Source organism: Bombina bombina, chromosome 7 (genome assembly GCF_027579735.1).
Source record: "Bombina bombina isolate aBomBom1 chromosome 7, aBomBom1.pri, whole genome shotgun sequence".
NCBI classification, from domain to species: Eukaryota; Metazoa; Chordata; class Amphibia; order Anura; family Bombinatoridae; genus Bombina; species Bombina bombina.
Genome location: NC_069505.1, coordinates 587,069,643 through 587,084,855, shown reverse-complemented (window position 1 = coordinate 587,084,855; position 15,213 = coordinate 587,069,643). Strand labels below are relative to the sequence as shown.

The 15,213-nt window shown below is 42.7% G+C and overlaps 1 protein-coding gene across 1 annotated transcript; it reads left to right on the top strand.

Moving 5' to 3' along the window:
* Positions 1–10,977: 10,977 nt before the first annotated feature.
* LOC128667150 (E3 ubiquitin/ISG15 ligase TRIM25-like) lies at positions 10,978–14,988 on the top strand. The gene has a single exon (XM_053722074.1). The coding sequence runs from the start codon at positions 10,993–10,995 to the stop codon at positions 12,583–12,585; it is 1,593 nt and encodes a 530-aa protein (XP_053578049.1). The 5' UTR covers positions 10,978–10,992; the 3' UTR covers positions 12,586–14,988.
* Positions 14,989–15,213: the final 225 nt, after the last annotated feature.

Genomic DNA, 15,213 nt, shown 5'->3' with positions numbered 1-15,213 from the left:
TCCTAGGGAGAGTGCAAAAGATACTGACAGGAACAAATGATCCTTGTTTGGAACAGGACATTCTGGCATGGAGGAACCTTGTCCTCCGAGACCTTTGGTGGGAGGCTCTTCAACAGGAGCAGGAAAATGGAAAGGTCCTCCCCACGAATGACACAAGGTTCCGGGTTCCGTGGACCGTGAGACTGCCTTTCCTGGGAGAACAGCCAAAAGAAGGAATGGCTAGCTGTTCTACATAGACTGATCCAGCAAGAGATGTGGGTGGAGGACGGCTATCAAGCCCTCCAATGGCTCGCTATGCAAGCACAGCCATGGCTGGAGGATGGCTCCCTCACAGAGGACTTTGGCTTCAGCGGCCCTGGATTGCTGTTTACAAAAAGAACAGAGGACCCACAATTTGGGAGCGAGACAGACCAGGGTCTGGAGGATATCTCTGGGTTCCAAGAGGAACTGCTGGATCTCTTGGAGGAGACCTGGTTGCTGGACGATCTGTATTTTATAATTGACCAGGAAGAGGCACTGGTCAAGGAATACAAGAGGCTGCTGGATCTCACTAAGCAGTGTGCCAGGGGCATACAGATCTGGGGTGCAGCCCTCTGGGATTCATGGAGCTCAACCGTGGAGGAGTGGCAGCAAAGAAAAAATTAACCAGGGTTGCGGGATCCTGATCAGCAGTCTGGCTCTGAGCTTATAAACTGGGACAAGGGAGCCACCCCAGCAGAAGTTCTGACAACAGGGCAGAGAGCTGCCGGCCTCTGACCAGCACCTGTAACAGCTCCAGGAAACCCAGGAGCGGAGGTTTGTCATCCTCCCCCCTTACAGAGAAACCCTTGCAGGGAGAGATGGATGTCGATAACTCTCCCCAGCAGCAAAGCCAGGAGTTGGGAGAGGAGACAATCGTTCTCTCTCCCCAGCGGCAGAGCCATCCCCTGGGAGCGGAGGTAGTCATCCTCCCTCCCCATAAACAGAACCCCTTCCCAGGAGAGGAGACAGTCGGTCTCTCTCCCCAGCGGCAGAGCCAGGAGCCAGGAGAGGAGACAGTCGGTCTCTCTCCCCAGTGGAAGAGCCATCCCCTAGGAGCGGAGGTAGTCGTCCTCCCTCCCCGTAAACAGAACCCCTTCCTGGGAGAGGAGACAGTCGGTCTCTCTCCCCAACGGCAGATCCAGGAGCAGGGAGAGGAGACAGTCGGTCTATCTCCCCAGCCGCAGAGCCATTCCCCGGGAGCAGAGGTAGTCGTCCTCCCTTCCCTTACAGAGAAACCCTTGCAGGGAGAGACGGGTTTCGATATCTCTCCCCAGCGGCCGAATCCCTTTCTGGGAGAGGAGACAGTTGGTCTCTCTCCCCAGCGGCAGCACAGTTTCCCATGGAGCGGAAGTAGCAGACCTCCCTCTCCAGTGGTAGATCTCCTTCTCGGGAGAAGAGACAGATGGACTCTCCCCTCAGTAGCTTGGCAGGGTCTCTACCCTTTTCTTGTCCCGGAGTATTTCTCACAGGGGGCAGGTGTTGCATAGGGCAAGGAGGATAAAAGTGTATTCAGTTGGTGCCACATGTTTGGGCACCCGAGCTTTACCTGCCCCACCAAGGAGCAACCTCCCCCTCTGGTCTGGGGTGGGAATACAGCTGGGAAACCAGCACTAGCTTTGTTTGTGGGTGGGTCACAGAATGTCACAGAGAGAGGCAGTGTGGCCATAGAACTTAAGGACACTAGAACTTGTGGGACAGCAATTGCTTTGGAGCTGGCCTTAGAAAACTTGTTCGGGACGTTGTCTTATGTGACTATCCCTGCACCCAGGGTGCAGGGTATAAACATCAGCAGGAACCCCCCAGGATGCCCCAAGCTCAGGAGAGATGGGATAACCTCTCCCAGCAACCGAGAAGTGGAGGGCCACCGTCGGACAGCCCCAGGCTGACCCATTAAGGGTCTAGCCAGGTCTGCCGAACTGGAGGGGGGGAGATGTCACGGATACCAGACGGCTATGGCTATACCCCACGCCCCTACAACCTCACCCCTGTTGTTTCTCATTGGTTTTGGGCTCCTCAGAGCAACCACCATCTATGGAAACAGTTTTTTTGCTTTGTTTTGGCTTGTTTTTGTGTTCAGAGAAGAGTTGGTTTATGACCAGGAAAACCCTCCTAGGCTGGCCAGGCTCCTGGAACTCCCAGTCAGCCGCCTCACAACGGACACCCATCTAACCCCTCTCAGGCTGGCCAGGCTCCTGGAACTCCTGGTCAGCAACAAAACAGCAGAACACCTGCTAACTTTAACCCAGGTCGCTCCAGCAACCATGTGCCCCAGAGCTCCGCTATTTTGGGGATTAGTAGCCCCTGGGGAGTGCAAGCGGTGGGGGAATTGCCGAAGGGGAGCTCCTTTGGGAACCAGGGGTTTTGGACACCCCTAACCCCATAACTTCAACAGACTGTAACTCCGGTCCCCAGTAACGAATCAGAGCTTTAAAATGACACCCTGGAAGTGCTGCCGCTTGACCGGGATCACCCCGAAACCGCCACCCATAGGTATTGAGATTATGTGGGACTGTGGCTCCTATGGAGGCGCCGGTCAGTCTGGAGGGGTGGGAATGGCGGGAAAATTGTGGGATTGTCCTTTGTCTTATCAAGATGAGCTGTGTGTATAAAAGGAGTGTATGTTTTACAATAAAATTAGTTCCTGTTTAACCTGAATGCTAGGCTGTCTAGTTATTTGGGTGAGCTCCAGCTAAAATCACTTTCCTGAGCTACATAGCAGCCTGTTCCAGGCAGAGGAAGGACATGCTGGAAGAGCTACCTAGTCTGGGTAGCTGGAGTCTGCCACAGGGTGGGACCCTGAGTACTGGTGCTGTCAGGCATCAGGGGTGGCTACAGGCTGTGGTCCCTTGCAAGCTACATAGCTGCAGTCGGCAGGGAGGAAGCAGGACCCCTTTTGGCGGAGCTACCCAGTCGGGGTAGCCGGGGGTATCCGACACACAGATTACGTCTGCAAAAGGAGATAGCCTGTGCCCACAGTCTGTGAGATGGTCTGACCCCCTATTACTGTATATAGTGACACTGTTTAACCCACCAGTACTGTATATAGTGAGTCAGTGACACAGTCTGTAATCTGCCGGTGAGATGGCTGGCCTGACCCTACCCACCCCAGAACTTTATAAAGTGACCACAGTAGTCTGTGATATGGTCCAGCCCCCCTGTACTGTATATAGTGGTACTGTATAGAGACACTGTTTACTCCCACCCCCCATGTTGTAGTAACAAGGTTTGTAATTTGCTGGCTCCACAAGCATACACATACATGCATAAATACACACACAGTCATATACATACACACATATACACACACACACACATAAACACCAGTGGGTTAAACAGAAATACTAACTCTTGTAGTCAGAGACACTAGTGAAGCATCATGTCACACTCACATGATATCAGTGCAGGCAGTGGTAGATCAACATTTTTTATATATACATTTTTTTATTTTTTTTTAAGCTGGGCCCCCACCCTTGGGGGCCCAGTCACAATTGCGACCTCTGCACCCCCTGTAGTTTTGCCCCTGTGTGTTTAACAAACATACATTTTGTGACAAGACATTACAGCAGTGACAATATCTTCATACCTAAACACAGCCTGATACTAAACACATTCCATAGGGAGGAGGGGGATTGTGTGTAAGTGAAGGTGTAATTCAAGAAATTACTAGAAAGTGACTCTAACTAAATACATCCATATTGTGCATACGTCAGCCATATTGTGTATACGTCAGACATATTGTGTATACATCAGCCATATTGTGCATAAGTCAGCTATATTATGTGTACGTCAGCCATATTGTGTATACATCAGCCATATTATGTATACCTCAGCCATATTGGGTATACGTCAGCCGTATTGTGTATAAGTCAGCCATATTGTGTATACGTCAGCCATATTGTGCATATGTCAGCCATATTGTGTATACGTCAGCCATATTGTGTATACGTCAGCCATATTGTGTATACATCAGCCATATTGTGTATATATCAGCCATATTGTGTGTACATCAGCCATATTGTGTATACGTCAGCCATACTGTGTATACGTCAGCCATATTGTGTGTACGTCAGCCATATTGTGTGTACATCAGCCATATTGTGTATATATCAGCCATATTGTGCATACATCAGCCATATTGTGCATACGTCAGCCATAGTGTGTATACTTCAGCCATATTGTGCATACGTCAGCCATAGTGTGTATATGTCAGCTATATTGTGTATGGCAGCCATATTGTGTATATGTCAGCTATATTGTGTATAAGTCAGCCATATTGTGTATACATCAGCTATATTGTGTATAAGTCAGCCATATTGTGTATACATCAGCCATATTGTGTATATGTCAGCCATATTGTGTATACTTTAGCCATATTGTGTATACATCAGCCATATTGTGTATATGTCAGCCATATTGTGTATACATCAGCCATATTGTGTATATGTCAGCCATATTGTGTGTACATCAGCCATATTGTGTATACGTCAGCCATATTGTGTATATGTCAGCCATATTGTGTATACTTTAGCCATATTGTGTATACATCAGCCATATTGTGTATATGTCAGCCATATTGTGTATACATCAGCCATATTGTGTATATGTCAGCCATATTGTGTATACATCAGCCATATTGTGTATACATCAGCCATATTGTGTATACATCAGCCATATTGTGTATATGTCAGCCATATTGTGTATACATCAGCCATATTGTGTGTACATCAGCCATATTGTGTATACATCAGCCATATTGTGTATACATCAGCCATATTGTGTATACATCAGCCATATTGTGTATATGTCAGCCATATTGTGTATATGTCAGCCATATTGTGTATATGTCAGCCATATTGTGTATACTTTAGCCATATTGTGTATACATCAGCCATATTGTGTATACATCAGCCATATTGTGTATATGTCAGCCATATTGTGTATACGTCAGCCATATTGTGTATATGTCAGCCATATTGTGTATACATCAGCCATATTGTGTATACATCAGCCATATTGTGTATACTTCAGCCATATTGTGTATAAATCAGCCATATTGTGTATATGTCAGCCATATTGTGTATACATCAGCAACGTTGGCTATATTCTCTATCAGTAGTCATATGAAGTCATTACTAAACTCTGATGTATCAGATAGAGCGTACAATTTAACAACATCAATTTTACTTCTGTTTTCAAATTTACTTCTGAGTCTTAGGGGTAGATTTATCATACCCTGGACGGACATGACTCGCTATAACAAATCATGTCTGCCCTGCATCATTAAATGACAACATATTATTAAACAAAAAATTTTGCGCTCTTATGCTGACTGTAAAATTAATGTGTTAATTTTGAATGTGATGGTAGATTTACAATCTTAATACAATTGATCTATTCTCAATAAATGTCCATAGAGTCTCAAATTGGGGATGCCAAAAAAGGACTAGACCACAGTACCTTGTAAAGGAGAGATTTTTTAGGAATTCAATTCTTGCAGCTGGTGTCTTACAAGATCTTTCCTTAATTATAGAATGCTCTCAAAGCAGGTTCCTCTGAAGAGAAGTTTTATTCCAATCTTTGTGCCTCTGTAGTGCAGCCTTGTTCCAGCCAGCAATTCACCGGTCTTGGCTCAAACATAGTTACATAGAACAGGGAAGAAAAAACAGGCGCACAAGGCACGATTCAAGTGTAAAAGTTTAATTACAATGTAACACACACACAAGTATGAATGCACTTACTAGAAATAAATAAATGTTCTGCATTAAAACAAAGCTCCTGGGATCTGCAGCTTCTGTAACAATGGCACAGATGGTCCTCCTCCTTACAGCTCTCAGTCAGACAACATCAGGTAGTGGTGATCCGGATCCTTAACCTGAGCGTATAACTGGCCTCTGCATACAGATTGTTCTGCTGTCCCAGATTGAATAGTAGATTATGGTAACTGGCCTGACGTGTTTCCCCCAACTTCGGTCGGGCTTTTTCAAAGCCTTTGAAAAAGCCCGACCGAAGTTGGGGGAAACGCGTCAGGCCAGTTATTTAATTCTATGTAATTAAATGACAACAGTGTATGCTGTCGGCATTTAGCGATGGGGAAATGCTTGTGCAATCCCTCCACCTGCACATTCATGGCCATTCGGCCGCTAGCAGGGGGTGTCAATCGTCCCGATCCTATCTGATTGGGACGGTTGCAGTCCACCACCTCAGAGATGGCTGATGAGTTCCGGTAGAGAATACAATTTTTAACAACATTCAAATTTACTTCTATTATCTAATTTGTTTAATTCGTTAGATATCATTTGTTGAAGAAATAGAAATACACATGGCTGAGCCAATCACATGAGGCATCTATGTGCAGCCACCAATCAGCAGCTACCCAGCCTACCTAGATATGCTTTTAAGCAAAGGATATCAAGAGAATGAAGCAATTTAAATAATAGAAGTAGATTAGAAAGTTGTTTAAAATTGCATGATCTTTCTAAATCAGGAAAGAAACATTTTGGGTTTTATGTCCCTTTAAGGAGCAGCAGTCTTATGACCGCTGCTTCTTAATTTAACTTTCTGGAAACTTCAGGGGGTAGATTGCAGCATCCGCTGCTTGGTAAATCTACCCCTTAGTCTTGTTTGTTTAAACTTTCCATAACAGCATACTGAGGTAGCCTCAGGAGCGTGCACGTGTCTTGTACACTATATGTATAACATTGTTACAAACACTGCTGCCATATAGTGCACAAGTCACATGCACTCTTTTGAGCCTACTTCTGTATGTTCTCATACGCCTAGATTTAGAGTTTTGTCGGTAACGACCCGCGTAGCTAACGCTGGCTTTTTTCTGGCCGCACCTTTTAAATACCTCTGGTATTGAGAGTTCACAGAATGGCTGCGTTAGGCTCCAAAAAGGGAGCGTACAGGCATATTTACCGCCACTGCAACTCTCGATACCAGAGTTGCTTACGGACGCGGCCAGCTTCAAAAACGTGCTCGTGCACGATTCCCCCATAGAAAACAATGGGGCTGTTTGAGCTGAAAAAAAACCTAACACCTGCAAAAAAGCCGCGTTCAGCTCCTAACGCAGCCCCATTGTTTCCTATGGGGAAACACTTCCTACGTCTGCACCTAACACTCTAACATGTACCCCGAGTCTAAACACCCCTAACCATACACTTATTAACCCCTAATCTGCCGTCCCCGCTATCGCTGACCCCTGCATATTATTTTTAACCCCTAATCTGCCGCTCAGTACACCCCCGCCACCTACATTATCCCTATGTACCCCTAATCTGCTGCCCTAACATCGCCGACCCCTATATTATATTTATTAACCCCTAATCTGCCACCCCCAACGTCGCCTCCACCTAACTACACTTATTAACCCCTAATCTACCGACCGGACCTGAGCGCTAATATAATAAATGTATTAACCCCTAATCCGCCTCACTCCCGCCTCAATAACCCTATAATAAATAGTATTAACCCCTAATCTGCCCTCCCTAACATCGCCGACACCTAACTTCAAGTATTAACCCCTAATCTGCCGACAGGAGCTCACCGCTACTCTAATAAATTTATTAACCCCTAAAGCTAAGTCTAACTTTAACCCTAACACCCCCCTAAATTAAATATAATTTAAATCTAACGAAATAAATTAACTCTTATTAAATAAATTATTCCTATTTAATGCTAAATACTTACCTGTAAAATAAACCCTAATATAGCTACAATATAAATTATAATTATATTATAGCTATTTTAGGATTTATATTTATTTTACAGGTAACTTTGTATTTATTTTAACCAGGTACAATAGCTATTAAATAGTTAAGAACTATTTCATAGCTAAAATAGTTAAAATAATTACAAAATTACCTGTAAAATAAATCCTAACCTAAGTTACAATTAAACCTAACACTACACTATCAATAAATTAATTAAATAAAATACCTACAATTATCTACAATTAAACCTAACACTACACTATCAATAAATTAATTAAATACAATTCCTACAAATAAATACAATTAAATAAACTAACTAAAGTACAAAAAATAAAAAAGAACTAAGTTACAAAAAATAAAAAAAGATTTACAAACATTAGAAAAAAATTACAACAATTTTAAACTAATTACACCTACTCTAAGCCCCCTAATAAAATAACAAAGACCCCCAAAATAAAAAAATGCCCTACCCTATTCTAAATTACAAAAGTTCAAAGCTCTTTTACCTTACCAGCCCTGAACAGGGCCCTTTGCGGGGCATGCGCCAAAGAATTCAGCTCTTTTGCCTGTAAAAAAACACATACAATACCCCCCCCCCAACATTACAACCCACCACCCACATACCCCTAATCTAACCCAAACCCCCCTTAAATAAACCTAACACTAAGCCCCTGAAGATCTTCCTACCTTATCTTCACCTCGCCGGGTATCACACCGATCGGTCCTGGCTCCAAAATCTTCATCCAACCGAAGCGGGGGCTAGACATCCATCATCCGGCGGCTGAAGAGGTCCAGAAGAGGCTCCAAAATCTTCATCCTATCCTGGAAGAAGAGGCGATCCAGACCGGCAACCATCTTGATCCAAGCGGCATCTTCTATCTTCATCCGATGAGGACCGGCTTCATCGTGAAGACCTCCAGCGCGGATCAATCTTCTTCCGACGACGTCCAACTGAAGAATGACGGTTCCTTTAAGGGACGTCATCCAAGATGGCGTCCCTCGAATTCCGATTGGCTGATAGGATTCTATCGGCCAATCGGAATTAAGGTAGGAAAATTCTGATTGGCTGATGGAATCAGCCAATCAGATTCAAGTTCAATCCGATTGGCTGATCCGATCAGCCAATCAGATTGAGCTTGCATTCTATTGGCTGTTCCGATCAGCCAATAGGGATTTGGGTTAGATTAGGGGTATGTGGGTGGTGGGTTGTAATGTTGGGGGGGGGTATTGTATGTGTTTTTTTTACAGGCAAAAGAGCTGAATTCTTTGGGGCATGCCCCGCAAAGGGCCCTGTTCAGGGCTGGTAAGGTAAAAGAGCTTTGAACTTTTTTAATTTAGAATAGGGTAGGGCAATTTTTTATTTTGGGGGGCTTTGTTATTTTATTAGGGGGCTTAGAGTAGGTGTAATTAGTATAAAATTGTTGTAATATTTTTCTAATGTTTGTAAATATTTTTTTTATTTTTTGTAACTTTGTTCTTTTTTATTTTTTGTACTTTAGTTAGTTTATTTCATTGTATTTATTTGTAGATATTGTATTTAATTAATTTATTGATATTGTAGTGTTAGGTTTAATTGTAACTTAGGTTAGGATTTATTTTACAGGTAATTTTGTAATTATTTTAACTATTTTAGCTATTAAATAGTTCTTAACTATTTAATAGCTATTGTACCTGGTTAAAATAAATACAAAGTTGCCTGTAAAATAAATATTAATCCTAAAATAGCTATAATATAATTATAATTTATATTGTAGCTATATTAGGGTTTATTTTACAGGTAAGTATTTAGCATTAAATAGGAATAATTTATTTAATAAGAGTTAATTTATTTTGTTAGAATAAAATTATATTTAACTTAGGGGGGTGTTAGGGTTAGGGTTAAAATTAGCTTTAGGGGTTAAAAAATTTATTAGAGTAGCGGTGAGCTCCGTTGAACAGATTAGGGGTTAATACTTGAAGTTAGGTGTCGGCGATGTTAGGGAGGGCAGATTAGGGGTTAATACTATTTATTATAGGGTTATTGAGGCGGGAGTGAGGTGGATTAGGGGTTAATAACTTTATTATAGTAGCGGTGAGATCCGCTCGGCAGATTAGGGGTTAATAAATATAATATAGGGGTGGCCGGTGTTAGGGGCAGCAGATTAGGGGTACATATCTATAATGTAGCTGGCGGCGGCGTGCGGACGGCAGATTAGGGGTTAATAAGTGTAGGTAGCTGGTGGCGACGTTGTGGGGGGCAGGTTAGGGGTTAATAAATATAATATTGGGGTCGGCGGTGTTAGGGGCAGCAGATTAGGGGTACATAAGGATAACGTAGGTGGCGGTCGGCAGATTAGGGGTTAAAAAAATGTAATCGAGTGGCGACGATGTGGGGGACCTCGGTTTAGGGGTACATAGGTAGTTTATGGGTGTTAGTGTACTTTAGAGCACAGTAGTTAAGAGCTTTATAAACCGGCGTTAGCCCAGAAAGCTCTTAACTACTGACTTTTTTCTGCGGCTGGAGTTTTGTCGTTAGAATGCTAACGCTCACTTCAGCCACGACTCTAAATACCGGAGTTAGAAAGATCCCATTGAAAAGATAGGATACGCAATTGACGTAAGGGGATCTGCGGTATGGAAAAGTCGCGGCTGGAAAGTGAGCTTTAGACCCTTTCCTGACTGAATCCAAATACCGGCGGTAGCCTAAAACCAGCGTTAGGAGCCTCTAACGCTGGTTTTGACGGCTACCGCCAAACTCTAAATCTAGGCCATAGAAAGGAAATAAGGTTAAAAAAATGGGACAAGAGAACGAGGTAAATTTTATATTAAATTAGAAACATTTTACATAAAGTAGCTGCCCCTATCAAATCATAAAAGTGTAAAAGTTTTCCTTTAACTAACACAAATTACAGTTTTTTTTTAATAAATTAGAAATTCAAAGAAAAGGAAACTACCGATAATTTAAACTGCATAACATTTATCTACCATTATCTTATGTATATGTAGGTGCTGTTATACTGTGTGATATAATATTTTATTCACAGACAAATAGCACAACAGAAAAACTAGATTTATTTCTGTGCTAATATTTTATGTGATGTCATCAGATACACAAATTACTGAGCACTACAATTTATCAGAGCTTACAAACCTGCCCTGGTCACTACAGTCTGGGACATAAAGAGTTAACAGGCAGAGCACATACAGTTACGTAACCGCCACGCCCTTGTGCTGAATAGGTAGATAATGTAAGTTTTGTTTCCTGCTGCTGAATAAAATAATGGCAACTGCTGAGGATCTGAGAGAGGAGCTAACCTGCCCCATCTGCCTGAGCCTTTATACAGAGCCTGTAAATCTCAGCTGTGGCCATAACTTCTGCCTGGGCTGTATTGAGAGTGTGCTGGGTACCCAGGAGGATCCTGGGCTTTATACCTGTCCTGAGTGCAGAAAGGAATTCAGTAACCGACCTAAGCTGCAGAGGAACATAGCGCTGTGTAATGTAGTGAAGCATTTACAGATTACTCAGCCAGAGCAAAAAGACACTGGGGTCTTCTGCACTTACTGTGTTCACTCTCCTGTACCTGCTGCTAAATCATGTCTGCTGTGTGAGGCTTCTCTGTGTGATACCCACCTGAGGGTACACAGCAAGTCTGAGGAACACGTCTTAACTGAACCCACCACTTCCTGGGGTAACAGAAAATGCTACAAACACAGGGAGCTGCTGAAATATTACTGCACTGAGGATGCTGTCTGTATCTGTGTGTCCTGCTCCCTAGCCGGAGTGCACAGGGGACACCAGGTGGAGCTGCTGAATGAGGCTTCTGAGAAGAAGAAAGAGAAACTGAGAAATGTTCTGCAGAAACTGACCACAAAGAGAGAGAAGACTGAGAAAAGAGTCCAGAGTCTGCAGGAGCACAGGAGAGGGGTGCAAGAGAAAGCAGCTGGTGTAACAGAGCGACTCACTGCCCTGATTAGGGACATCAGGAAACAGCTGGAAGACCTAGAGAAGCGAGTCCTGAGTGACGTCACCCGGCAGCAGGAGCAGGTTTTACTCACAATCTCTGATCTCATCCAGCAGCTGGAAAAAGAGAAGGACGAGCTGACCAGGAAGATGGGTTACATTGAGGAGTTGTGCAACATGACTGACCCATTAACTGTCCTACAAGAACAGGAATCACACAGAGGGGACTTTTGTGGTGCTGAGAAGGGAGATAATGAGGTCACACAGAGAGGTTATAAACAGGTCCCTGCTGGGGGGGATTTAGATGAGGGTCTGATCTCAGTGACCTTATACAGAGGTTTAGCTTATATTGTGAATAATGTACAGAGAGAGATCTATATGCAGGTGACATCAGACATATTACTGGATATAAACACTGCTCAAAAAAATGTTATTGTATCAGGTGACCTGAAAACTGTATCCTGGTCACTAATAAACCATCTGCGACCAGAAACACCAGAGAGATTTACAGATGCTCCTCAGGTATTAAGCACCAGGAGCTTTTCCTCAGGACGACATTACTGGGAAGTGCAGACCAGTGAATCAGGGTTCTGGCGTCTAGGGGTTTGTTATCCCAGTATGGGGAGGGGGGGACGTCAGTCTGTAATAGGAGATAATAACAAGTCCTGGTGTTTGTATAGCTATAATAAAGATCTTTATGTGACACATAACACTATAGTTACCTCATTACATCCCCCTCTATCATGTGACACAGTAGGAATACTGCTGGACTATGAGGCTGGGCGTCTGACCTTTTATGAGCTGTGTGACCCGGTCAGACACTTACACACCATCACTGTCACCTTCACAAAGCCTCTTCATGCTGCATTCTGGGTATGGTGTGATGGTGCTTGTGTGAGAATCCTGCGCTAGATACACTGTCACATAATAATAATGTTGCATTCTGTGTATATAAAGATGGTGCCTGTGTGAGAATCCTGCGCTAGATACACTGTCACATCATAATAATGCTACATTCTGTGTATATAAAGATGGTGCCTGTGTGAGAATCCTGCACTAGATACACTGTCACATAATAATAATGCTGCATTTTGTGTATATAAAGATGGTGCCTGGGTTAGAATCCTGCACTAGATACACTGTTACATAATAATAATGCTGCATTCTGTGTATATAAAGATGGTGCCTGTGTGAGAATCCTGCGCTAGATACACTGTCACATAATAATAATGCTGCATTCTGTGTATATAAAGATGGTGCCTGTGTGAGAATCCTGTGCTTGATACACTGTCACATAATAATAATGCTGCATTCTGTGTATATAAAGATGGTGCCTGTGTGAGAATCCTGCGCTAGATACACTGTCACATAATAATAATGCTGCATTCTGTATATATAAAGATGGTGCCTGTGTGAGAATCCTACACTAGATACACTGTCACATAATAATAATGCTGCATTCTGTGTATATAAAGATGGTGCCTGTGTGAGAATCCTGCGCTAGATACACTGTCACATAATAATAATGCTGCATTCTGTATATATAAAGATGGTGCCTGTGTGAGAATCCTACACTAGATACACTGTCACATAATAATAATGCTGCATTCTGTTTATATAAAGATGGTACCTTGGTGAGAATCCTGTGCTAAATAAACTGTCACATAATAATAATGTTGCATTCTGGGTATGGGGTGATGGAGCCTGTGTGAGAATCCTGCGCTGGATACACTGTCAAATAATAATAATACTGCATTCTGTGTATATAAAGATGGTGCTTGTGTGAGAATCCTGCGCTAGATACACTGTCACATAATAATAATGCTGTATTCTGTGTCTATAAAGATGGTGCCTGTGTGAGAATCCTGCGCTAGATACACTGTCACATAATAATAATGCTGCATTCTGTATATATAAAGATGGTGCCTGTGTGAGAATCCTACACTAGATACACTGATAATAATAATAATGCTGCATTCTGTATATATAAAGATGATGCCTGTGTGAGAATCCTGCACTAGATACACTGTCACATAATAATAATGCTGCATTCTGTGTATATAAAGATGGTGCCTGTGTGAGAATCCTGCGCTAGATACACTGTCACATAATAATAATGCTGCATTCTGTGTATATAAAGATGGTGCCTGTGTGAGAATCCTGCGCTAGATACACTGTCACATAATAATAATGCTGCATTCTGTGTATATAAAGATGGTGCCTGTGTGAGAATCCTGCACTAGATACACTGTCACATAATACTAATGCTGCATTCTGTGTATATAAAGATGGTGCCTGTGTGAGAATCCTGCGCTAGATACACTGTCACATAATAATAATGCTGCATTCTGTGTATATAAAGATGGTGCCTGTGTGAGAATCCTGCACTAGATACACTGTCACATAATAATAATGCTGCATTCTGTGTATATAAAGATGGTACCTTGGTGAGAATCCTGTGCTAGATACACGGTCACATAATAATAATGCTGCATTCTGTGTATATAAAGATGGTACCTGGGTGAGAATCCTGCGCTAGATACACTGTCACATAATAATAATGCTGCTGTTTGTGTATATAAAGATGTTGCCTGTGTGAGAATCCTGCAATAGATACACTGTCACATAATAATAACGTTGCTGTTTGTGTATATAAAGATGTTGCCTGTGTGAGAATCCTGCACTAGATACACTGTCACATAATAATAATGCTACATTCTGTGTATATAAAGATGGTGCCTGGGTGAGTATCCTGCGCTATATACACTGTCACATAATAATAATGCTGCATTCTGTGTATATAAAGATGGTGCCTGTGTGAGAATCCTGCACTAGATACACTGTCACATAATAATAATGCTGCATTCTGTGTATATAAAGATGGTACCTGTGTGAGAATCCTGCGCTAGATACACTGTCAAATAATAATAATGCTGCATTCTGTGTATATAAAGATGGTGCCTGTGTGAGAATCCTGCACTAGATACACTGTCACATAATAATAATGCTGCATTCTGTGTATATAAAGATGGTGCCTGTGTGAGAATCCTGCACTAGATACACTGTCACATAATAATAATGCTGCATTCTGTGTATGTAAAGATGGTGCCTGTGTGAGAATCCTGCACTAGATACACTCTCACATAATAATAATGCTGCATTCTGTGTATATAAAGATGGTGCATGTGTGAGAATCCTGCACTAGATACTGTCACATAATAATAATGCTGCTGTCTGTGAGCCAGTGATGTCTGTGTATTGTGCACATTGTGTATGAACTGGGGATGAAATAAAATAAGATATTTGTACATGAAAGTCTGGTCTCCTTATGTTACTATAAGCAGGTGTAGGCAGGGGGCATCAGAGGAAGGGAACCCAACTGGCTGGTATTTTACTGGTAGCAGCTAGTTCCCATCCCTCTAAAGGACCTTCTGACATCACAGCTGTCACGTGACTACACTAATCACATGGTACAGAGAGATGAAGAAGCAGAATGGCGGGAGGTTCAAATCAATAGAAAACTGCTGATTTACTTCTGCA